The sequence below is a fragment of the Aulonocara stuartgranti genome, assembly GCF_965226115.1.
Source record: "Aulonocara stuartgranti genome assembly, chromosome: 22".
NCBI classification, from domain to species: Eukaryota; Metazoa; Chordata; class Actinopteri; order Cichliformes; family Cichlidae; genus Aulonocara; species Aulonocara stuartgranti.
In genome coordinates, this window is record NC_138957.1 from 20,628,671 (window position 1) to 20,654,536 (window position 25,866).

General features: G+C 41.2%; 2 protein-coding genes across 2 annotated transcripts in view; one reads left to right on the forward strand and one right to left on the reverse strand.

Moving 5' to 3' along the window:
* atxn1a (ataxin 1a) overlaps positions 1–25,866 on the forward strand; it is a 114,819-nt gene that overhangs the window by 1,229 nt on the left and 87,724 nt on the right. The window lies entirely within an intron of this gene.
* Positions 22,816–25,240, reverse strand: LOC309698312 (E3 SUMO-protein ligase ZBED1-like; the record flags this gene model as incomplete). The annotated part of the gene is made up of 2 exons (XM_082520641.1): positions 22,816–23,846; positions 24,397–25,240. The coding sequence occupies 2 exons, from the start codon at positions 25,238–25,240 to the stop codon at positions 22,816–22,818; spliced, it is 1,875 nt and encodes a 624-aa protein (XP_082376767.1).

Here is a 25,866-nt window from a genome sequence, read left to right on the forward strand (position 1 = left end):
TCTTCCTCTTTTCTGATGATATCTGTGCAATTTATAGGAAAAACACGAAAAAACAGAAGTGGGTTTGCATTACTTGTTGATTATGTCATTTTCATCTTTGAAGCCTGTCCTGTAGCCTTAAGCAATGAATGACTGGACACCCCATAGAGCGCTTTCAACACAGAGATATCTCAGCAGACAGCTGTGATCGTGGTTAAACTTGCTTTCTATCTAAAAGGCTTGTTTTTGCTACTTTTTAAACGTGTTACTGAAAGAAATAGAAAATATTGCAACACCAACAAATTTGAATCTGCAGCTTTCAGTAAAAACACACTTTCTGTTTTATTCCATGGTTCTTGTAATTCACTCACTTGCAGCCACTGTGTGTTAGCAAACACTTGCAGAGTGAACCTATAGAGTCAGTGCAGCCCGTCGGCTCCGGTGTTATTACTTACCTGTTTTATGGTGTTGGACATTTCTGTTAGTGCTGTCGCTAGTTCAAGAACTTCTGTCCTCCGTGGAGGATGCGAGCACAAACGTACGAGTGACCCATTAATTAAATTCCTTGCTTGCTTTGACTCATGCCTGTAAACACATGTTTCAGATTTTATCTGCACTGCCTGTGATTGTTGTTGTCCAAGTACTGAAAGAAATGTGATCTCGTGGTTGCCATAAATCCCATATACAAGCTTCCAACATTTGTGTCAGTGCAGTGAAACACACATTTAGAAACACCTTCATGTGGTACATGGTGTGGAAAAATATTCATAGATCAGTGTGAAGTTACTTTATAATAGGGCTGCCACGATTTGTCGACTAGTCACGATTACGTCGACTATCAAAATCGTCGACGACTGATTTAATAGTCGACGTGTCGTTTGAAGCTTTGTAAGATCGCAAAAGACGCAGGAATAATAGCAGGATTTAAGAGTGTAATAACGGACTGAAACAGAAGATGGCAGCACTGCATGTACAAGGATGCCAGCTGCCGTTAAACCCCGAAGAAGAAGAAGCAGCTGTGTCCCAGAATTCATAGCGCGGCCCAGCTTAGTTTCCAACAATGGCGGCAGCTAGTTAGTTTTAATATTACTCTTATTATTCTTTCTGGGTCACAAAATAAACGTTTAACATATTTTCAGGCGAGAATGTAGCTGTGTAAACCTCAAATATCGGCTCAGTTTATCAGGACACCACATATTTTCAAAAGCGCTCCGACGTTTTCGGAGATGTCTGTTACCCACTAGCTCGATAGCTATCCGGGGGCTAGGTCACTAGCGCCGTGAGAACACCGGACTCCCGGCAAATTGTTTTCAAACCCACCGCCGTCTTTCGTGACTCAGGTTAAATATATATGAGTCACTTAGATAAATTAAAAATGTTGTTGTTTGGCTTTTTTTTTTTTTTTTTTTTTTTAGTATTTTATTTGTTCCTGAGTAAATCGGTTTGGCTGAGATTAAAGTTATAGTTTTTACACAGCTGAATAAACGTCAAGCAGACAGCTGATTATCAGAAGTGTGAGATGCTGGAGAATATACTCCGGTGTCCTGTTATATTTTAGATAGCAAGGAGTTTATTCAACTTTACCGAAACAATCTGCAAATTTCATTAAAATTGAATAAACTATCATCTTGTCTTTATTTTTAGTTAGCACCTTAAAAGCTTAAAGCTGTAAGCTAATGATAGTTATAGAAGAGCAGATGCTGCTGGTGCAATAAGCTGTAGTTTTACGTCCAGTGGATGATGATCTGATTAGTCGACTAATCGCATAAATAATCGGTGACTAGTCGACTATCAAAATAATCGTTTGTGGCAGCCCTACTTTATAATTACTTTTATTGTTTAATATTAAATAATTTGGATTGCTTATTTATTCAGAAAGACAGCAGAAAAAAGTGTGAAGAAAAAATAATGCACACTAGTTTGACTTTTGTCTCTTTTCTGTAAAAAAAATACATAATCGACACTGGCCAGCCATTTTTTAGGTACTGGTATTCGGTCAGACCCTTTCGAACACGCAGATCAATGCATTGAGTTGGTGGCATGTGATTGGCTGTTGTATTTGCACTTAACAACATGGCCATTAAGTCTTTATTAACCATACTGAAACTATTATGTATTTTTTATGTGTGACTGGTATTAAATACAGCAGGTTGGAGAAGAGAGGAAGGGGTCGCATCCAAGAGGTACTCGGGAAATACACAGCTCAGCTTCAAATCTTTAACAAGGGATGGATTCATGTATAATGATGGGAAGGATGTGGATAATGAAGTGAGTGGGATCCGGTGTTAGTCCCTGTGGGATGCCATGGAAAGGTCTTTTTAATTGAAATAAATTTCTCTGCTAGCGAGGTTAACTAGAGGCGTCCAGGAACTGTTCACGACTGAAGCTTTATAGATGTTAATCCACTGCGGTGCATTTTTAGCACGCAAATATCCACCGCTGTATGATGGCTGACAGCGTGCAGCGCGAGCAACTGGTTGCCTTTTGTCCCGTCCCCTGCACCTTCCACAGGCAGCAGCTTTGCCTGAACCGCTCAGAATGTTTCTGGTGGTAAGAATGCTTATGGACGGGTCTGTCTCCTGCTGTGTGCTACCTGTGAAAATGAGCAACTTCCGCCAGTGTGCTCACCTGATTCTCCAGACTCTGGTGTTCCGGTGTGAAAACAGCTTATGGCTGGAAGATAGATGCATTGTGAATGCTTGAGCAGAAGGGAGGTGTTAATATAAAGGGAAGACGGGCAGATTTTTAGAAGGGAGGTAAGCAGAGGGTGTTGTAGTGATTTAGGTAGAGTGGCAGCGATTTGCCCAGTGCTAATCCAAGACTGTTACCATGAGATGCTGAAAAGTAAACTTAGATTTTGTTGTGCTAGTTACAGTTTGAATTTCAAAGAGTTTTAGATTGAGTTTGTTTGAGTTTCAGAATATTTTTTACCCACATTTCTCCAAAAAGCGTTGCCTTACTTGTAAGGAAAAGTATGAAGCAAAAGTCCAAACTGTTGTACAAGTCGTGCGGCTGTGAATCAGGCATGCTGCTTCAGCCGCTCTCCCGCCGCACGCACGCACACATGCGCACACTTTACCACTGCTGCTATAGCCTTTGATTTGAGCCGCCACTCACTTTCAAATGGTAATGAGTGGCAATTAGAAGCCAATGTCCTAATCACAAGTCATTTAACTGAGCTTGGCTCATTTGCCATATGTGTGCACGGACTCACACCGTCAAACACACATGAATACACACATCTGCTAGATCACGCTAGAGTGTCGTCTTTGGAACTTGCGCTGTGTGTGTGTGTGCGCGTGTGTGGAAATGAGCGGGAGATTTTGTGTCAGTGTGTTTGTGTGTGTTTGTGAGAATGACATAAAGAGAGATCATTTCCAGGTAATGATTGGGTGGAGATTTCACGCCTGAATGAATAAGTGACAGAAATGGTTTAATACTCTGAGTGAATGATGGGTGGGAGGATCAAATAGATCGACAAATGTGCGAAACAGGTGTCTGCGTGTTTCTGTGTGTCTCTATTGAGCCATTATGTGGAACAAAATGCTTACTCTTTACATTGGGTTGCACAGAAAATTTGACAAGTTGCACTGATCCACTTGTAGTGCAAAAATGCCATAAATAAAGTGGGATTTGTCATAGAAATGTATTGTAAATTCTAATTGGCAGTATTTTTATGCCTAAAAAAGACAATAAAATTATCATATAAATTACATGTGATTTTTGAGACTACTTGAGGCTACAAAAAAAAGAAATTTGCAAATTTTTTAAAAATTGTGGCATGACTCTTGAGTTTCGATTTGAAATACGTTTCATGCCTTCACGTGGGAAAAGTGTTTCAACCTGAACCAAAATCCTTATCGGGCGCTTAGATCTACCCGTGTAGTTTGGTGCCTCAACCTAAAGAAGCAGTGAGTGAAAATGAAAGTTGAGTTTAAAATCTCACAGTAGAATATCTAAAAGCGAAACTAATGTGTGGTATTCCAACTTCAGTCTCATTTTGCCGAAAGTCTTGTGACTTGTGGTGCCGCTGCGTGCCTCCTAGTGTGGTTTTGTTGTTTACCGCTACAGTTTGCGCCCATGAAGACAAGTCAGTTAATAAACTGTTGTGACTATTGCGCGAACGGCTTCCGGGCAGTGCTGTTCCTGCAACTTTCTCCAGTTTGTCCCTGGGGATCCTCAGCTACTCCCGTGTCAAAGTTGAGCTTAATCTCTCCAGTGGGTCCTACGCTGACCTTTCCCACTTGGCTTTCTGGTAGTTCTCCATCATCAAGCATCCAAATCAGGTGCCAGAACTGCCTTACCAAGCCACAATGTTCAGAATAGTCACTAAACACCTTTATGTCTGTTGCTGTAACACAAAAAAATGTTATTTGCTGTGGGATAATGAAAACGATGCCGCATTCACACCAGACCGCAGTTGCGAGTTAATCTGTGGTTTTCTCCTTTTCTGCTAAAAGTTACCCGAGAAATTGACAGAAAGGAAACAGTGTTGGTCAGAAATGCAGGGGTATAATAAAAAAAAAAGCTCAGAAGTGTGGGATCGAATGAGGTGAGCCCGAAAAGAATGACAAAAAGCCAGTGAGGTGAGCTATGAGGGACCAACAAAATAAAGTGTGTGAGGAAAAATGGTTTTAAAAAGGTAGAGAGCAGTGGGTGGGGATGGGGGCAGATCAAGCGATCGAGCTGTCTTGTTGAACTGTGCGGTGTGCTCAGACCTTTTCAGCTTTTCCTTTTATCCTCCTCTATTCACGAGTGCGGCGAGTACACATGCACGCACTCGAGATAAAGGACACATTCACGTACAGTATGCTGCTATTAAGGGGATCAATGAACGTTTCCTTGTGCCAGAACACTTCACCATGTGTTATCATGTTTTTTTTATTGACTAGTGTACAGTCCTGTGTTCCTTAATCTGTCGTTTGTGCCCTTGAATCTGCAGGAAGAGTGAAAAACATGCCACTGTTTGCTTGCGCTATTTGCCAGTATTTGTCCCGATCATAGTTTAGTTTATTAGTGTACAGCTATCACGACATTAGAGGACCTAAGAAAGGATTGCTCTTGTTTGCCACTTTGCAGCATTCAAATCAAATCAAATCAAATCACTTTTTATTGTCACATCACATGTGCAGGCACACTGGCACAGCACATGCGAGTGAAATTCTTGTGTGCGAGCCCCACAAGCAACAGAGATGTGCAAACACAACAACACAAACGAGCAAAATACAAGAATGGCCAACCTGAAACTAATAAATATATGTACAATATATAATAGTGTATGCATTTCTGGATGTGTATACTAAATATTTTCCTACGTGTGTGTGTGTGTGTGTGTGTGTGTGTGTATACACATTTTTACAAATTAAATAGTAAAATAATAATAATAATAATAATAATAAAATATATAAAATATACAGAGTTGAATATGTGCAAAACAAGTGGCATTTATATACAGTGTGGAGTGCATAATGTTGAATCCTTGTGTGTGTGTGCTCAGACATTAGAGCCTTTGTGACCCTGTTTCTATGCTTACCGTCTTTATTTTGAAGTGGCTAATCAATACCAATCTTCTGAATGACCAAGATAGTCCCAGTGCCCGAATGAGCGAACGAGACAGACAGAGGAAGATAAATAGAGGGAGAGAGGACTAAAGCCATCCTACAAACTTGTGTTACGCTGTCGGGTCGATAAGCTGCTGTATGGCTCAATAACCATGTGAAACAGGGAAGCTGGCTTTGGGACTTACTTTGGCTTTTCGCTCTGTAATGGCTGCCAGTGGAGCTGACATGATATAGGGTCGTCTGTTTTCCAGGAAAACGGTGTAAAAGGCTGAAATAGTCTAAACTCCAGGGTGTATAAATAAAAACAGAATAATAGGTAAATGACGAGCACGCAGGCTACGAATTTGAATCTGTAAGCCAGTAAGATCCCCTGAACTATAAATGAAAGGCAGGTGAACATGCAGTAGTTCATTCACCATGCTCCCGCTTGTTATCTCTTTTCCAATAAGGAACGAAAAGTTTTAGTCGTGGGCCTTTTGAATGCTAAAATAAATGAAGGAGAACCAAACAGGTAACGGCTCAGCTATTAGTAGGGAATGTGTATGTGTTATTGGTTTTATATAGGGCGTAACAGAGGAGTGTCTCTTTAAGATGAGGCTTGAAAGAGCCACAAAACATTTGGTGGGATCATTGAAATCTGGTTTTGTTGCTAAAATTGTTAATTTGCTTATTTCAAAAAAATATTCCTACTTATCTCCAAACTACAAAATCCTTCTCTTCTCTTCTCTTCTCTTCTCTTCTCTTCTCTTCTCTTCTCTTCTCTTCTCTTCTCTTCTCTTCTCTTCTCTTCCTTATCAAAGGCAGTAGAGGATTACAGAGGGGAGTTGACGCTGACTGGCAGGCAGACAGCTCCTGCAGACTCTTCTTTTCCCCAGCAGAGCTTCAGGCTCGGGACAGGGATAAGCTGACAACCTGGGACACAGCCAGATAGATAGAGAGAATGTTAGGAATTGGGGTAATGTACATTCATTGGAGCACAAATGTAATGAGTTCTACATTACATTCACAAATACTGTTTGGGTGAAGGTTATGGCACAAGGTTAACAACTAATGAATTCTTGTGCTCATTCTGACTTTATTGGAGCTGATTTATGGGGCAGTACTACGTTAATTAATCAAAATACACTGTTACTTGTGCTATAATTGATTACATCAGGTCATGGTTAGCTTTATTAGTCATCCCAGACAGCTGGATAAACCGAATTGGACCATGCCATTCAAATTCTTCCTTTCATCTTTTCAATTACAAAGAACATTATACCCGTTCTTGCAAGTCGCTTTTTGTATTCATGCATTCAGTTATGTCATGTAAACCAGTCTAGTATGAGGCAGTCGTTTTGTAATTTCCCATTTGCAAATTAAACCTTAAAGTTTAACAAACTGTAGACCGAGCTGGAAATGAAGGTGTCTGGACATGCAGAGAGTCCATTACATCACGCTAACTTGTTTGAATTGTGAATTCCAGTTAAAGTGACTCTAAGTGCACCTCTATTTTTGCTGGATTTACCTCAGTGGGTAGCAAAAGCCCCATGTCCCCAGTTGCAAAGTGGGTGTGTGGGTATCAACAATGACTTAAGTCTGAGCCAGAAGGATATGCATTGAGTGAGAGGAATTCAATAACAGGAAAATGGCCAGTGATAGAAACAATCCCTGGAATACCAAAACCCACCCTTCACCAGTGTTATTCTTGGCAAAACATTGCTTTCCATTACTACTGTTTACTCCTTGTAAGGCCAGGGTCAGTGCAATGCACCAGAAAACTATGCTGCCTGTCATTTCATTGATGGTCCATGACGTGGCATGTGGAGTAAAGACGAGAATTCAAATAAGGGCTAGATGCTCTCTCTATCCTTTTTTTGACATTGCACCGATATGTAGTAACAAAAAATCATGGTTAAGCATATGGCCTGGGCCATACATGGGCAAACACTTGATAACAGGTCGAGACAAGTCTGTGCAACTAAACCACAAGCAGTATTTAAAACAGTGTCTGCAACACTGAAACTATTTCCTCTGACAAATCTGTGGTGTGGTTTGAATAGAGCTGGGTGCAGTGCTGCATTTCTCTGTCTATCTGTATGTCAGTCCAGCTGGCTCCATGTCTGGCTGGTAGCTGCGGCTTGGCTAGTTCACCTTTATACTGGATGGCTGGCTTTGGGTCAGCCTCATCTGGCTGGACATTTGGCTTGATACTTGGCTGCAGGCTAGCTTTCTGACAAGCTTTCAGGGTACATGTCTGACTGACTGACTCGCTGGCTATTATTTCTGGCCTTTCCTTTAGCTATGTAGTAAGCTCATGACATTGGAACAGGGTCATTTGGCTGTGACAGTCAGGGAGGTGTGCTAAAACACTCCTTCGGAGCGATCCAGGATGATACTTGCCTGGCCGCGATCCCCAGGAGTCCATTCCCAATTACAGTTTCAGGACCTCTTTGGAGAAAGTGTCTTTTCTTTTTAGTTTGTTATTCTCTTCCATCGGCATTAGACTAGAAAATATTTTCACAAAGTTACAGCACTTGACAAATTTATTACACCACCTGTCATAAAAACAAGAAAACGCAAATTTAAAAGAATAAATCACATTTTCGTACCCACATTCGAGCCGGCACACTGGACCGAGAAGTAGAACATCCAAACTAACTAACATGAATTCACACTCAAATAAATCTGTCGCACAGACACTTGTGGGAATCGAACTACCACCGTTCCAATCAGTAGACAATCTATGTGCTCTATGTGCTGAGCTACAGCCACCCTCTATTGAGGAATGCAAGTAAATAACTGTAATTTGGCATCTTAATTAAAAAGATTTTTTCAGATTTTTTGTTGTTTGTATAACAGTAAATTGGAAAATCTTTATAGTTTTGCCATTAAAAATATCATTTTAATAAAAGAAATGTGATAAAATATTTTGATAATGATCAGTAATTTAGTGCAGCTGTGGTATAAAGATTACATTGGGTGGTGGTCTAATAAATTTGGTTGGCACTGTAAACCAGTGGCCCGCAGTTCTTGTTTGATGAAAGTCACTGTATTGTATGCATTACTGGGTGATGAGAGCTGACTTGTACGGTGGTAGCATCACTCCTGCTTTGAGTGAGTTGACACAAGTATGGTGCAAGACAATTATAGGAATTCATTTCTGTACAATAAAGAGAATTCATTTTCTTCCTGCTGTTTTACCGTCTATAACAGTTTTCTCTTCTATGCTTTTTTAATAGCGTCACGCTTCTATTATTGATTTGATTGGAATGGTGTTTTGCAAGATAATGCGATCTTTGTTCTCAAGTTTAGAAATAATTCCCTGAGTTGAGAAAAACAAAAACTGTATATATTATGTGTAGATGTGTACGGAGCCTGGGAGCTGCCATATGGAGGAAAGACATAGCTGGTAAAACAGGAGACCGTTCATGTGTGAAGTGATTTTTCTGACACGACTGTGAAGGAGTGAAGTTATTTATAATTTTTGTAGTATTTGTAGTATCGGTGTTGTAGAGGGTCGGTTGGGTGCACGTGGAGAGACGCCTTCTCTTGTTGAAAATGAAGTTGCAGCTTGTTATTCGCCGTGCTGTGGCTACAAAGAGGAGCCGCCCGTGTTTTACCAACAATTTGCTCATGAGTTATTGATTTGGAAAGCTTAAATTTGTGAATATCATTCCAACAAAGTAAAAGGGAGACTGCCTGGGCTGTCCGACAGCTCTTATTATTGTGTGTGCACAACTTAACCAAAATGGGGAAACAGAAATGGGAATAAATTGCATCTTGTGGTCACAATAAATCAAAATGCAGGAACAAAAAATGTCAAAATAAGACAAAAGAATAATCAGAAAGTTGTAATTTAGTATAATGTGGCCTAAAAAATGCCTGCTCCTCAACTCTGCTTTCTATTATTTTTGTGTCTTCAGTTTTATAGCTGTATATTTGTGTGCATTTATTCAGGCATTTGTGTGTTAGTTTTTGTGGATGCTGCAGCTCAGTCATGTTTTCGTGAGTGTGTTCAACAGTGGGTGACTGTGTGGCAGGCCAGCTGATGAGCTATGACACAGATAAATGAGGTCAATGTAAGGTTTCACTGTGGCCAGACCAGGTCCAATTCTCTGACACTATCATCTAATATTAGCTGCCAGAGAGCTCAGACTAACGGGGCCCAGTCTCATACCTGCTATGGGTATAGATATTGTTTAAAGTGAGCCGTTCTTGTAGACACTCATACTAACATGCAGTAAGGCCGTCATGAACACAGAGTAAGAAACAACACGTACGGGATGGCCATGAATAATCTAACTCTTATTGAGATCAGACATTAACAACCTTACATGCAGCTCAGTATCAGCATATATTTGAAAATATGTGCACGGATACTGTGCTATAGCCAGCGTACACACCTATCCACAGGGACTTGCCCAAGGGAATTACCTGTGGTAGAAAAAGAAAGTTCCCTAATGGGAAATTACTAAGCACCAAAAACTTTTCTGTTTTTGTACATTCCCTAACTTTGACTGCTCTTAAGGGAACTTTGTAACTTCCCTCTTACGGGAACTCTCTTACATCTGGTAATGCATGCATACATGTGCAGTATTTAAAAATACCCGTGTACTGTTTGCAGTATGTCTACAGGGCTTGAATTTCAGCATAATGTTGCAGGTATTGCGCGTAATTTAATTGATTCGGGAAAATCTAGTGCTGGAGGTTTCAGCACACAGTTACAGAGAGCAGTTAATGTTCAGCTCAGTGCTTCCATCGGTGCAGAACGACCGGTCAGAAACACTGCAGAGATGGACTGACATCCAATCTGGACGACACCTGGCACGCTCTCTCTCCCTTTCTCTGTGAGACTGCAGACTAGGAACCTGCGAGTTACTATTGCCTGCTCTAACCTTCAGTCTTCGTCTCTGACCCACATGTTATTTCTAGCTGCACACCCTAACATAGACGCCTAGAACCTGGCCTGATCCCCCATCCCCCATAAACACTTCCCTTCTCTTTGGGAACCATTTAAGGTGGAATCCCCACTTAAGTGGTGTGTTGCTCCAGATATGATTTTCCGGCCCTGGCCTGTTGTTTAACGGTCTGACAGTCTATTAGAGAAACTAAACCACAGTTCAAATGGCTTCAACTGAAGTCTGGCAGGTGGATCCCTTTAAAAGTATCTAGGTCGAGGGCTTCTTCATGTTGAGGCTTTTCTGCAAATGTTAACTTGTTTCAGTCATAGGTCTAAGCTGTGATATTGTTTCCATTTAGTAATGTAGGCGTTGTGAAGAGCTATAAGATCATAACAGTAATTAAGAGCCTTGGAAATAAATTGACTGGGCTTAGCTTTCATTGTCTGCTGTTGACACTGCTTCTGTGCTCTCTGCTATTTTCCTCTGATAGCATGGCCCGTTAAGGCCACAGCAGGGCAGCACTGTTAAAACAATTTGTTAGAGAACTGTATTAGTTTTACTGTGTGTTTTTCAAAATTCAGAAATAATATTTCTGACTGAAGATTTGGTAGTTTGTATATGGGTGCTTACTATGCCTGCCTGTCAGATGTCAACATTCACCACTAACGTAACTGTGTAACTTCACTTCTCTTCTCCCGTCAGACCTTTCCCCTTCATTTAGCCTCAAAATTCAGGAACAGCCTTTTCGAGGGGAAAAAGATGCTCTCTCTCCCCCTCCTCTCCAGTGCTTTGGTTTTGGATACCAGCGCCTAGTCAGCTCGGTTTAATGCTACATGATGTGCCATTAGCTCTCCTAGCTATTTGCCCCCACAGCATCTCTAGCAGGGCTGCTTGAGATGAAGCTGAGTGCATTTGCAACCTGACAGGGCACGCTACCTAACTGTTGAAAGGGTGGAGGTTGAGAGCACTGAGGTAGCGTACACCTTTAAGAGGCATTTTATGGCTACCATTTACATTCTTACCTAAAGCAAGAGAAATGGTGTGGAGAGAGAGGGAGGAGAATCCATGTGTCCATTTGGGTCAAGGGTGGAGTTAAAGCATGCAAAAAACATGTTGTTTCAGGACATTGAACTTGAACAAACTACACCTGTCATAACAGCTATTTCAGGAAAGGGCGTAACTGTTGCAGACATCATCGTCTCGAGTTGCTGTTCAGTCTTTTCAGCTTTCATTATGATAAAATAGAGACAACAATGGCATGCTTTAGAGATAAGATGTTGTGAAAGGTAAGTGAGGTAAAGCACCTCAGTGCGTGAATGTAAATGCAGACAAATATGAAAGAGATGCCGTCATAGCGCAGAAACAGACAGACTGGTTCATCACAGCAGATAACTGCGTGGACACGACTGGTATGTTAACTACACTGTGTGGTGAAATGCACAGTACTTAAACACTGCAAGTGCGTGGTGTAGTAAACAACATAGAACCGAAATGAATTCGCTTTAGATCTTTTCCAGCTGGGATCAGAACAATATGTGATTCACATAAGCAGTCGGTACATCCGTAGTGTAAACAACATGTGTGTGAAAAAAATGTAAGTTTAGTGATAGATTTTGAGAAATGGCTATGTGATTCTGTACTATGACAAATGCTTACAGAGTAAGCATGCTTACTTTCAGCCCAGCCCGATTTGCTATCGTAGCTCAAGCCAAACAACAGCTTATAAACATTGCATGTAGAGCCTCTGAGATCATTGGTTGCGATCTACCTTCCATAGCTTCATACTATGCCATCACAATGGCTAGCAGGATTGTTTCTGACCCCTTCCACCTAACACATCACCTGCTCAGTCTTCTCCCAACAGGGATAGGCTCGATCAATTAGATGTACTTTTTGTATTTGTATTGTGTTGTGTTGTATTGTGTGTTGTTGGGTGTGTCTTGTAGTTATATGTGAGCACACTGAGACAAATTCCTATTAGCTGTGTTGTTTGAATGGCTACAGCAAGGTTGAGCAAGTAAATCACAAACAGCATGAAAGGAGAAGCTGGAGTGGAGTTGGGTTGTAAAGCGGCTTGCAGTGCGCAACACATGGTGTCACGCTAAAGCAGCATAAATGTTACACAACCATATGAGATTAGCCAGTTGAATGTGTAAAGGTGCTGAACAGAAAGTAACAGGTTAATGACAATATTACTCAGTTTGCGACTTAACTGAACCACCCTGGCTGTAATAAATAAATTGGAGGCTATTTTGTTTAATGTGCTTTGGTGTGGTAGTTTTAACGTAAACATGCACAAGAGAGCGGGAGAGCCATTTGAGGATACTTTATGTAGATGTCCAAAGCTTTTCTATTTCTTGAACTTGAAAAACAGAGATAAAACCAACTGGAAACTTCACAAGGTCTCTTATTGTGGATATGAAACAAAGTAGGGAAGAGGTTTCCTGGCCTCCTGATGGAAACCCAACAGCAACATTGATGCACACACTGCTAAGTTTATTCACTCAGATAGACCCGAGCTCTGTGATATTTGCTCTTGAACAGGGCGACCCTGAATCACAACTATTCACAGCAGCTAACATCTGCAGATACCTTGTTGCTTGAGTTCCTGTAAAACAAATTAGAACAGCAATGGTCGGGTTTAAGCTTGTCAGTGCTTATCATGATTCTTATGAGATACTATAAACAGGGCTGTAAGTGCATGTTTCATCTTCCCATGATTCAGTTTGCTAATAGGTTCTCTCCTCTTTGCACCGCATTTAGTTTGTATTACACACATTGTATGATGTGGCACTTATTCATCAGTATTGTTTTAAATTGCAAGATGTGAGAAAATGTCAAGGTGGGTGTTTGTTTTGAGGAGCTGAGCTCTATATTTAAGATTCGAGGAGGTTAAAATATGAGTCAGCTGTCTTGCACCATGGTTGCTAGTGCTCGTGGCTTGTTTATAGTGTGTTGTCTTGGTAATGTTAATATATTGATAGTTAGGGAAATACACGTTAGGGATACTTAAGAAAAGGCTGAAGTACTTTCAATATCCTGCTCTGTGCCAGTATCTTATTTAGAAAATTTAATGCAGCTTTTCCATGTTATTTGCATGCTATTCTGCACAATGTGAGCATTATCAATCCTTCTAACTGTGCAGCATGTGTGCTTGAATGTGTGTTTTAACACAAAGTGCCAGTATGAGTATGTTTGACTTCCTATCTGCTGACCTGCAAGTCCAGGCCTTATCAGTATGACCCAAAAGCTATCTGTATTTTATCAGTTTCTCTTGGAAGTGATGTTGCATCAACAGTTCCTGAGTGATCAATGTAAAACTGGACACATCCACAACTTCAAAAGGTTCAAGTTTCAAACGTGTACTTTCATTTCCCAAAATCACAACACAGAAAAATCCAGTCCCCTCTCCCAGCCTATGATCTAATTCTCAGGAAAATTGCACAAGGCTGCTAAGAAGCTGCTGGATTTGCAGGTTTCTGTTTGAACTTTTTGCACAGGTCTTTCTCGGCCCTAAGTGCGTTTGCCAAGTGCAGCACATGATCGGAGTGGACCAATAGTAATACTACTCGGTCCCGTATGCTCCAGCTTTGGAAAAGAGATTTGTAGGGTTTTATTGTTGTTGTTTACTTCTAATCTTCTAAAACTGAGGCACAGTTTCATAATGCCTCGTAAAAGTAGTAAGCTTGTGTCCTGCACTCATTTAAATGGGTTTCTGTTTGTAAGCCCCGCAAGATGGAAAAAGCCTCGGATCAGTTTGTGTATTTTGTGCACGGTGTGCACATGTTGAGAGATTTGTAACTGGCATTATACCTCTACCAAGCATAGCCCAGATCAATTGCTTCATACCTGAAAGCATATGTTCAATACATCATTTTGGGATAAACTGTGAAGTATGATGCGTCTCTAAAGCATTTTTCTCTGTAAAGCTGATAAACAAGAAACCCTGATGCGTTTCTCATGATTTCTTTTATTCTTATTAGTCTCTAATGTGGAACTTAGCATTTGGAAAATCATGCAAATTTGAATTTTAAATTCAGGGTACCACAGTATGTCATTGGCACCTCTTGTACAGACATGTAACTGAAAGCCATTTTAGTTTTTTTTGTTCCAAAGTAGAATGATTCATGACAGATTTCCAACATTTGTGCGTGACTCAGAATGAGGTGGATCTGCCAAAAATAGCGCACGTCTGTGTCTGACTACCTGAAGTTTAATTAAGGATTGCAAAGGTTTGTTTTAGGTGCTGCGCAAAGGCTGAAGGTAAATGAATCGTGCTGCTCCAAAACAAATGAATGGTAATTGTAATAACTGACATTTGGAATCGATTGTTTAACAAAAAAACAAACATGTAAAGCAAACATATATTTATATAACATGAAATACAGAAAATTAAGCATTTCTGTAATAATGTAATCTGTAAAACATCTGTCCTTTGAACAGATGTGTTTGCTGTTCAAAGTCCTGCAAGAGGTAACTGGCATCTGAATTCCCTGAGAGCTATTTTTAGTGGTTCCAGTATTTGCAGATCTGCAACTTTTCTGTGAAAAGTTCCAAGATCACAAATCAATGGACCAGATCATCTTTTAACACTGGAGGTGCAGTGAAAGGTTTAAGAAATCCTGGTCTTGCACAGAATAGCATAGTGATAGAAGCAAGAAAGAAAAAAACCCCAAGCAAAACAAAAAAAGAAGCAAAAAAATAAATAAATACTGTGCTATTTTCGAAGTAATATCTCAGATAGAAGCATTTTGCAATTCTATAGCAAGGCGAGCATTATGACTGCAGAATTTATTGTAATAATAATAATAAATAATGGATACTTTTAATGATGCCTTTCAATCCCCCCTGGATATTCTTAATCCTTTAAATTGATCCTTTAATTTGTGCTCGCGTAAAAAGCTCAGGGTAAGCTGTTCTTAAAATATGCAGTACTACATGGCAAAAGCAGTTTGAATTCATAATCAGCTAGTTTACATTAAAAGCTGACATATATCACATATCACCCTCATGTCTCATCTGTGTGAATGTATCTTTCAACAGTTAGTGGACACCCACTGAAGCAATAGGGCGCTTTATTTTTAATATTTGGGGTGTTCTGGATGTGCTGTTATAGCATAATTATGCAAAGCACCAAGTAAACAGCATTTCAGTCATTTTTTGTTCTGCCAGCACGAGTAAGTGGTTGGCTCCTGTACTCTCCTTCATGGCAGGTATCACCCAATTATTAAGCCAACTTATGGACCTGTTATCTTGTGCTGTATTTATGCACATATAATGGACACAGGGCTAGATCTAAGTATGTGTGCATTTGAGTGGCTGTGTGTGTGTGTGTGTGTGCTGAGGTGGGCTAAAAGGAACTGCAGTAATTTCACAGAGAAGAAGAACTGTGCGCCTGCCCCACTTTCAGTCTTTTAATCATGTATAGACACTCGGGGCGCTCCTCTGAGTAAGTGTGTGTGTGTCTGTCTCTGTGTTTGTACAGCACTCGTGGTGTGCGCGTGTGTGTGTGTGTGTGTGTGTGTGTGTATGAAAGAGACGTACAGTATGTGTCAAGGGGGGAATGCACTTAGAATTCCCTGACCTCAGACAACCCTGTGTGTGTGTGTGTGTGTGTGTGTGTGTGTGTGTGTTTATTTTTTCTAATGCATGCATTTTTTTTCTGCACAGAAAGGCAGAAGCAGTCACTACTAAAACCTGCCCTCATTTAAACTTTCGAGTGCAGTGCTGGCAGTGATTCACTGTTTTATTTTGTGAGATGTTAATGCACTGTAAAAGTACTGACAGAATACAGCTAAATACAGTAGCTACAGAAATAATGTAAATGTTAAGGATGTCCTAGCAAGCCTACGCCTTCGTACTTAAAAACAAAAAACCTTGCCAAACAGATGTGATAAGAAAATTCACCATTTATATATTATCTAAAGCGCTTCCTTACTTATTTAACTGGGGCCATTAACAGCTAAATACAAATCCCTAAGGGGTGTGTGCGTTTGAGTGAGTGCACATTAAATTTTTGGCCCCTCCAACTATGTAATCTCAGCATGACCTTGTAGCAGTTTGTAGCCCCATGGTGCCCATCCCTGTGACTAACGCCCAGTGTAACAAGCTGCCACAAGCAACTGTACTGTTATACTTTACAAGACCACAATATAATGCTGTCTGTAGCTGGACTACAAGCTCCTACATGCCTCTCTTGCCTGTGAAGTATTTGTGATATATACATTGATAGCAAAAGGCCATACACCATTTTAATAGCTGACCTCTTTTAAAAAATAGTGCCGTATTTAGTCCTCACTCTGTGGAAGTATTTGATCCATAAGTTCCTGTTCCAGAAAAGTGCGCACAGTGAAAGAGGAATTAAGGACCTGGCAGTATGCAGTTAATTTACAAGAACATGTTGGACTTTAAACCAAACGTTTGTCCACCTTCGTCCTTGAAGGTGCTCTCCATGGGATTAAGAAAACTAAAGAAAACAAAACAATTCATGTATTTTAATTTGATTAATTGATACTATTAGAGTTTTCAACAGTGTGTAACTGCAGGGCTGAGGAGATTTCACACTAAGGCATGTTTGAGCTAAGCCCCTGGAGCCTGGAGAGCAGCACTGGACATCCAAGTATTGACACCTTGTCTCACTATGGCTTGCTAAGAGGCAGCAGGGTGTGGCCAACACAGGGTTAGGTACTCTGACCCTTTGACCTTGGTTATATAATTGACTGTCGCTCTGTTGTAGGAGTGAGCGGGAGCAGTCTTTTATGATGTGTCACAAGACAAACATAACTCAACAGTGACATAAAGCCTCAAGAAGCAACTGCGCTGACTTGAAATGTCACATTACTGTTGATGTCGAGCTCCATATTTAAGCTCCTAAAGGAGGGAGTGTGTTTTTTTATGGCTTTTCCCCGGGCCTGTGTTTTTGATGAGTTTGCAGGTGTGGACGCACATAATGCAAGCTAAAAATACACACGTCACTTGCAGTCAAGGTTAAACAAAGATAACTGGACCTTATTTGGGTTAAGGGCAGTGCAGCATGTTGGAAGCGAGCCATGATCTGTCCCGCACGCATGCACGCGCTCACTCACACATCTCTCACACACACATATAGTACACACACCTGTCAGTGTTGGCATCTGCTCAGTTCTCTTTCTTGTAGTCTCTCTGTTCCTTTGTCCTCTCTGTCTTGGTCACTTGGTCAGGGACAGCTGGTGGGGCAGTGTGAGCACCTGTACTTTTTATGTGTGTGCATCTTTTTGTGTGTGGTTAGGCTTATCAGTGTGGCTAGGAGGATGTATCTGCAGTGTCCCGGCCAAATGTCTGTGCATCAGCATGTGTGTATGTGTGTATGTGTGTGTGTGTTCAGTGTGTGTTAAGTGAGCGTATGAGCACCTGTGCTGCCAGCAGGAACCTGCCACGGGCGTAGTGCTTCCTGACGTATGCTGGTGACTTCCTAAGGTCACGCTGTGAACCCCATAATAACTATTATCTTCTTAAAGTTGAGCACAGTGTCAAAAGAGGGATGGTAAAGTATTTGGTGCAGGACAGATAATGCCTAATATGTGCACAATTATTTTTGATGTGTTTTCTTTGGTTAAACACTACCCTGAGGGCAGGCCACATGCACACACTTCTGGTGTGCACGTCAGGTCTGCCTTATGTTCAAAAGTGAGATTTTCAGTCATTTGTAAGGATGAATCTTTTTTTTTTCTTTTTTCAAAAACAACTTAAACTTAGTCAGCATACAAAATAGTTTCAAACAAGAACAAAGCAGTTGTTAAATTAAAAGATTTAATACTGCCTGCAGGCCTTCATAATAAGATATGTATGTTTTTCTCCTCAAACTTTATCTCTCAGCCAATAGCTGTTCTTGTCAGCAGCTGTGTTTGACCCACTTCTATTCAACTCTCAAGCAAACATGCAAATAAAGTGTATGTAATGTTGTATTGCACTAGTATCCCATGGTACATGTTTTTTTTCTTTAGATGGAGCAATTACATAAGATGCCTTACGCCAGACTAATTTTCCTTATCATTTTCTGCAGCTTTGTCTTTTATAAATTCAGTTCCTGTACAATGAGACACCCCTAATTTCTTTATATTTTGTTTCCAAGGAGCCCACTTTTATATTTTTTTTTTAAGTGGACTTGAGGCTTTCAGAAGGTTATGCCACTTAACACTGACCTATGAATGATGATATGAAGCATTAAAAAAGGCACCTGACCCAAGAGTTGAACCGATCCAGGTATGCAGGTAGGTATAATTCAGCACTGAACCAATTTCAAATTGCATCTTCAGGCCCTTGTTATTAGCACCCTATTGCAAAAACGCATAATTTGTGCTTATTTCCTCAGATGAACTCTATTTGAAAGATATTTCCTCAAATAAGAGAAAATGCAGGCATTGGACCTTAGGCTTCTGGGTGAAAGCCCTGTTACTACCTCATGTGACCTTCATTGGTCTCCTGCTGGGGAAAGGATGCTTCCTTCAGTACATATTAAAAAAAAAAAGTATTAGTAAAAAATAAAAATAGCCTTTAAAGCTGATAGATGAAGAGAGATTTGAGGTTTAGCTCTAAATGTTTGAGTGGATTCACCTTTTTTTCACGGCGCTTTTCACTTTTCTGGAAGATGCCACCCCAACATTTGGTCCGATCGTAGCGTAGTTTCTGTCCTCAACCAGTGAACTTTAACTTTGGCTTGTACAAGCAATTATAACTTCAAGAAGAAACGACTCTCTTGGCACGGCTAAAAGCATGACAGACAAGAAAAAGAGTAGAGGTTGACGCGTCATTCAGCACATTCTGACAGGAATGAAAGTGTGGGGGCGAGTGAGACTAAACGCTTGTGTCAAGGTGTTGAATGAGGTCTCTTGAAACCTGCTCGAGCAGCAACAGTTTGGATCCGCTTTGCTCTCCTGTGGTAGAAAGTCCGTAATCCGGCCATTATACGTGTTGTCTGCCTGACTGTCAGATTACTGCTCGAGAGCGCGCCTGTAGCATTAATGCTGTTTGCTGTCCCCGTTCATATTTAACTCAGCTTCGGACTTAATTTTCAGTGGTGGGTTTGCTGGTTTTGAGCTCTCGTTCATATCGGCGTCTCCTATGTCTGGGTGCATCGAGCGTTCTACACGTTTCCAGAACACATGTGCTTGCTTGTGGTTGGGAGTGGGAGAGAAAACCTTTGCAGGGAATCAGTGGCAGAAGATTATTACTATGCATGCGTGGGTAGTTCTTACTGTACAGTATGTCTTTTAAATGTTTGGAAAAATTGCAATTGAAGTAGTGCAGTGTGTGTGTGCCCATGTGTACACCTTGAAGTGGTTTTTCTCGGTGCATGTGTGTTCCCTGTAGGTCCTCCTCCCAGCATATTCCCCTTATCCTCGTATTCGGATCTTAGGGAGGCGATCAAAGCCGGGCTCCCTGCGACTCCAGCGTCTCCAGGCTCTCTGTGCTAACGTGGCTCGACTGAGCAATGCTGAGCAATTCCCTGAGGTGGCAACTTGCGCTCCAGTGTTCAACGCTAGTGAACTCTGTCGGCTTCACTTGCACATGTTAGCTCTGCTGTACCAGCGTGCCATGTAGAGAAGACCGTTTGTTCACTTTTTCCTCTCTTTTTTCACTCTTTCATTCAGTTTTCTTCTATGCAGATGCACTTTGGACTGTGTGTCTGCTCTGAATTTTACTTCCCCCCCACCCTTCAGCTCACATCTCTGTCTTGTGTCATAGTGATGTTGTTATGTTGTGATGTGTTACCCTGGAGAATACTTGCATCAGTAGACAGGAAGAGAGTATATAAAAACAAAAAAAGAAGAAGGAAGGAAGAAAAAGAGGAAGATCTTAGTGGGGAAAAAAGACAAGGTGACGGACAGGAAGTAAGAAACGGATTATGTTGGATTTGATTAAACCTTTGTTAGTTTACTTTTAATTTTCTGGTTCAAGGACACGGCACCACATAGTAATCTTACCAAGGAACTGACTGATATACAAAGTGTGCTTCTACTTGCTTATAGCTTTCTTTTTAAAGCCTTTTGTAAAATACTAAACACAACCTCAATGACTGACCTTCTAGTAAAGTTCTTTGTTAATATTATCATCTCATGGCTTTAATTAGTTGTTATTATTTCATAAGTGGTGTAACAACATCAGGTGACAATTAATGGCCCCTCCTGCAAAGGCCTAGTGCAGAGGCGTTAGACAGTGAGTAAGTGCTTTCAACGTAAACCTCTGAAGCATTTCCCCAACACAGCCAGTTTCTGTTGGTGCCTCAATGCTGAGTGCTGACAAAATATGTGCACGTGTGTTTTCATCTGAATTTACCTCTGTTGGTAATCTACTTTATGAACAGAGTGTTAGAGCATTGTTTGATTGCCATCTAGGTTTGCTGCTGTCACAGTGTATTATGTTATATTTTTAAACGAGGTAGCACCATAAATAATGTAAGAAGTTCTGTTTTGGAATGTCGAGCTTTTCTGACGGCACCGCCTTGTTTGCAAACAATGGGCGGGTCTGAGTGTGACTTGTGTGGCCTGACCAAGATTTACAAATTTGATTTCTTATTTTTATTTGGTATAGCCCAAAATCAGTGCTTGAGTCCATAAACTGAGCATGAAAGTTTTCACTCTTCCCCCTCGTGTCTCTGGTTCTCTTAGACCATAGAGGGACACAAACTGTCAGTCCAGCAAATATAATCTCAGAACAGTTTGATGTGTATTTCCCTGCCTTTCCTAGACCTCACACCCCTCACTATTTGTGGAACATCCCCGGGCCTCCCTGAGCCTGGTTCTGTTAGAGGTATCTGCCTTCCTCGCCACCGTCGCCAAGCGCTGGCTCACAAGTGTTGGTCACGTCATTGGGTTTCACTTGCCAGCGACATTCTAGTCTCGACCTTAAAACACTGAATGCCTCGAAATTACTTTTTTGTAAAATTATGAAATTGATTTTGTGTCGACATGTGACAAAGTTTGTTTGTGAAAACAGCACACAAAGAAAGAAATTACTGTCCTCAAAGCTGCAAGACTCTCTTGATGAAAACAGTAATTTGATGTCACAGACATGGAGCTGTTGCTGTACTGCTATGTGCCTTTGTTGTTTTAACACGTTCATTTTAATCTAGATTAACCCTTTAAGTGACAAAAGTTACACAAATACCCAACCAAACTAACCGTTTGAGGCAGAGGTAGATTTCAGTATTGTGTGGGATAAAATGCTGCAGGCAGAAATAAGTTTTGAAAGCTGCTGTTTGTCAACACTACTCTGACTCTCTGACTATAGCGTAGAGTTAAATTAATATTCGTGTTTCCAGGCAGCTAAAAAACATAAATAACTCATACATACCCCTCCTCTTTAAACAAACTATCTGTAACTGAGTGGAAACAGTTTATTTAGTGAAACACTCAAATTAAATATTCTAATCTCAGAATATTTTAATAATAGTGCTTCTGACATCTGACATGTCAGAAGCACCAATTACTGAGATATATGTGGTGCATGTATGAATACTGCATGAATGGCAGTGAAGACATATCTGTGTTTGTCAGCAGGAAAAAGCCCGATCATCAGGTACACAGAAGCACATTTGGGACACTTTTTAGAGTGCTACACTTTGACCCGCAGTTGTAGTGCTGAGGGTTGCTAAGTGAGTTGCATAACCAAGAGTTCATGTTCCTGTTACAGCCTCATTGTGTGTATGGGGCTCTTACTTTCTTTCACTGTCACTTGTTTCTTTTCATTTTTAGTTAATTTAGTTGTGAGGGACCAGACAAAGAGCGATTCATAAGACCCTTATGAAAAGGACACCGAGGGAACAGTTTACCCTGCCCGGGATAGGGTTACCGGTAGAGCTGGGCGATATGGACCAAAATTCATATCTCGATATTTTTTAGCTGGATGGCGATATAAGATATATATCTCAATATTTTTTTAATCCCATAAAGTAAGAACAAAAAGAGAGTTCTTGGTCAAAGGTACTTGTCCCAGATGTCACACATGTAACTTTTATTAAGATACAACTGTAGATGTACACGAAAAAATTTTCAAAAATAAATTGTCAGCATTTATTAAATAATAATGCTCCATTTTTTTTCTTTTCATACATAACAAAAAGCTAAAAATTGTAAACTAAATGTAAAATGTAAACTAAAAAGATGCAGATCTAAAATAACAAAGGCATCTTGCTCTTTAAAAAGTGCTTACACTGAATTAAAGTTTTCTAAAGTGCTTCTTTGTGTGTATTGCTGAACAATCATCTGGTACTTTGTGCAAAAAACCAAACATGTAAACAGATTGAATGAAATTAACAAAATTACATTCTTTGGTCAGTGGGTCTTTGTGCAAATCTCCAATGACAATAACAATATAGAAAGAACACAAACAAGCAAGGCCAACAACTGTACAGCTTACAGATTTTGTGCCAGGAAAACTAATCTGTCAACATTATCAGGCTTCAACGATGCCCTGTGGCAGGTTACAATGTTTCCACTGCAACTAAAAATCCTTTCAGAAGGGGAGCTGGTAGCTGGCGCACAAAGATATTTCTTGGCCAGGAGGCTCAGTGCTGGAAAGGCAACTTCATGTTCCTTCCACCATTTGAGAGGGTCAGCATCACTCTCTACACAAACTGACAACAGGTAGCTAGAAAATTCATTTTCGATTGCTTCCCTTTTTGTGAAACCAGTGTTGGTGGCTGTGCTGTGCTGGAAGAAGCTTGCCAGTGATCTCTTTTTTTTAGCTGTGTGTCCTACTGCTGCTTCTTCTTGGTCTGCAGACTCAGGCACGGCTGGATCAGTCAGCTCAGACAAACACGTACCCTGATAGCTGAGCAGAGACTCTGCCTCCAAGATGAGTTTATGTTTTAGTGCATTAATCTTCTCACTAGGGATGTATTTCGCCCTGAACCGTGGATCCACAAAAGAAGCCATGTCCAACAGGTCACTGGTGGATGGATCTGCATATTTATTGTTGAGGTAATCCACAATGCGGGTCTTGATGGATTTACACAGCTCACTATCCTCCTCTCCAGGTGCCAGGAGACTAGTGTTAAACAGGTGTAGCACAGGTCTGACATAGGACAGGGTCACATACTTCTCTCCTGAAAGTGCATCAGTGAAGTCCTGACAGGGTTTGAGAGCTTTCTGAACTGCTTCCAGGACCTCTATGTCCTGCCAAGTAGGGACTAGAGGTCTGGTTTTCATGTCGACAGAGAGGACTTTAGAAAGTGCTCTTTCCTGCTCCAGAACTCTCTCTATCATGAGAAGCCTTGATCCCCAGCGAGTTGTTGCCTCTGTGAGTAGCTGGTGACTTGGAAGACCCAGCTGTATTTGCACTTCAGCCAGCTCTCTTCTCTTCCTCCAGCTGTAGGAGAAGCTGCTGACGACTTTCTTACACAGAGAAATAGCCCGGGTAATGCGGGCATCATCCATAGCATGTCCTGTGACACACAAAATACAAACTTTTAAAATCACTTTAATTGTTATGTTAAGATGCAAATCACTCAAAGGCAAATTAACATCCATCTCAGTTGTATAGAATGTGATGCATAAGACTTAACAATATTTGCAAAATGTGTCGTGTATTGTATAACCTAGAAATGGTTCTAGTTAAACTATCTTGGTAAAATCACCAGATCACCAAATGATTAGAACATGTTTTTTTTCGTTTTTTTTACACCTTTTAATCTCACTATGTATTTAAAAATGTATCCCTGTCTTGTCTCAGCTGTGGTCCTCATTTAGTGTCACAACTCAATCTAATACAAAGACAAATACACCCCAATACGTTTATTGGATTTAATAGGGATAGTTTATTTATTTGTTCAACTAACTTTCGATTTCTAAGTGATAGATGTATATGCTGGCTATGACTTATAAAAATATTTGTCTTGTGGTCCATAGGCATGTTTAGCTCTACAAGAGACTCTATACACTTTTCATTTATTAGCGTTTTTTTTTCCAAATCAAAAAATTCAGTATTGCACTTACCAATGGCCAGATGAAGCCTGTGACCAAAACACTGGATCCTCGACCACTTGTTCAGTTGAACCGCCTTGACAATATTAGCCCCGTTGTCAGTTGTTATAGCAACCAGTCCCGTCGGGTTGAGCTTCCAGGTTTTGAGCACATCCTGCAGGGCTTCAGCTATATGCTCTCCGGTGTGGTCTTGAGGAAAGTAGCTGGTCTGGAGACAGGCAGTTTTCAGTTCCCAGTCTTCCATGAAATGTATAGTCACACTCATATATGGCTCGCATGTCCTGCTGGACCACATGTCGGTTGTCAGTGCGAAGTGAGACACTTTGGTGAGCTGGGCAGCGAGACTCTGTCTAACATCAGTATACATTTTTGGCAGTGCTTCTCTGGTGAAGTATTTCCGGCTAGGTAACTGGTATCTTCGGTCAAGAGTTTTTAGCAGCTGTATAAAGCCCTCTTGTTCCACAGTTGAGATGGGGACCATGTCTTTAGCAATATGATAGGCCACTGCTTTAGTAATTTCCCCCCACTTCTCACTTTTTGTATCATATGGCACAGCACGAGTATATGAGTGTTGTAAGGTGGTCTGTTTCACGGCAGGAACCTCGGAAGACTTTGCGGTCTGGGCTACAGCACGCAATTTCACACACTCTTCATACTGCACTTTATGGCGCAGTTGTAAATGGTGGTAAAGATTAGTGGTGCTCGAACCTTTCGTTGCGACGCTTTTTCGACATTCTCTACAGAATACATTATTCTGCTGCTCATCTGACACTTTGAACCCGAACCATCTCCAAATAATTGAGCCATTGGTTTTCTTTTTTCCGACGAGCTCCTCTTCGCTAGCTCCTGTGTCCATCTTGTTGCCAACTGGAGGTTTAGCGATGGGGGAGGGGGTTTGTGTTCAGTGAGGGTGAGAGGCGGGGCAAACAAACCCAGACGAGAGAGAGGCAAAATAGCGGCTCCACAAGTGTAATTATAACGCAACATAGACTATATCGATATAAATGATATTGTCACAGCTTATGTCTTGTATAAAAATATATCGATATTTTTAAAAAAATCGATATATCGCCCAGCACTAGTTACCGGGGCCCCGCCCTGGAGCCAGGCCCGGGGAGGGTGCCCGAGGGCGAGCGTCTGGTGGCCGGGCCTTAGTCCATGGGGCCCGGCCGGGCACAGCCCGAAGAGGAGACATGGGCCCATCCTCCCGCAGGCCCACCACCCGCAGGAGGCGCCATAGGGGTCGGGTGCATTGTGTGCCGGGTGGCGGCCAGGAGCGGAGGCCCTGGAGGACTGACCCCCGGCTGCCAAGACTGGCAATAGGGACGTCACCTCTCTGGTGGGGAAGGAGCCTGAGTTAGTGCGTGAGGTTGAGAGGTACCGGCTAGATATAGTCGGGCTCACCTCTACATATGGCTTGGGCTCTGGAACCAGTCTCCTGGAGAGGGGCTGGACTCTGTCTCAGTCTGGAGTTGCCCCTGG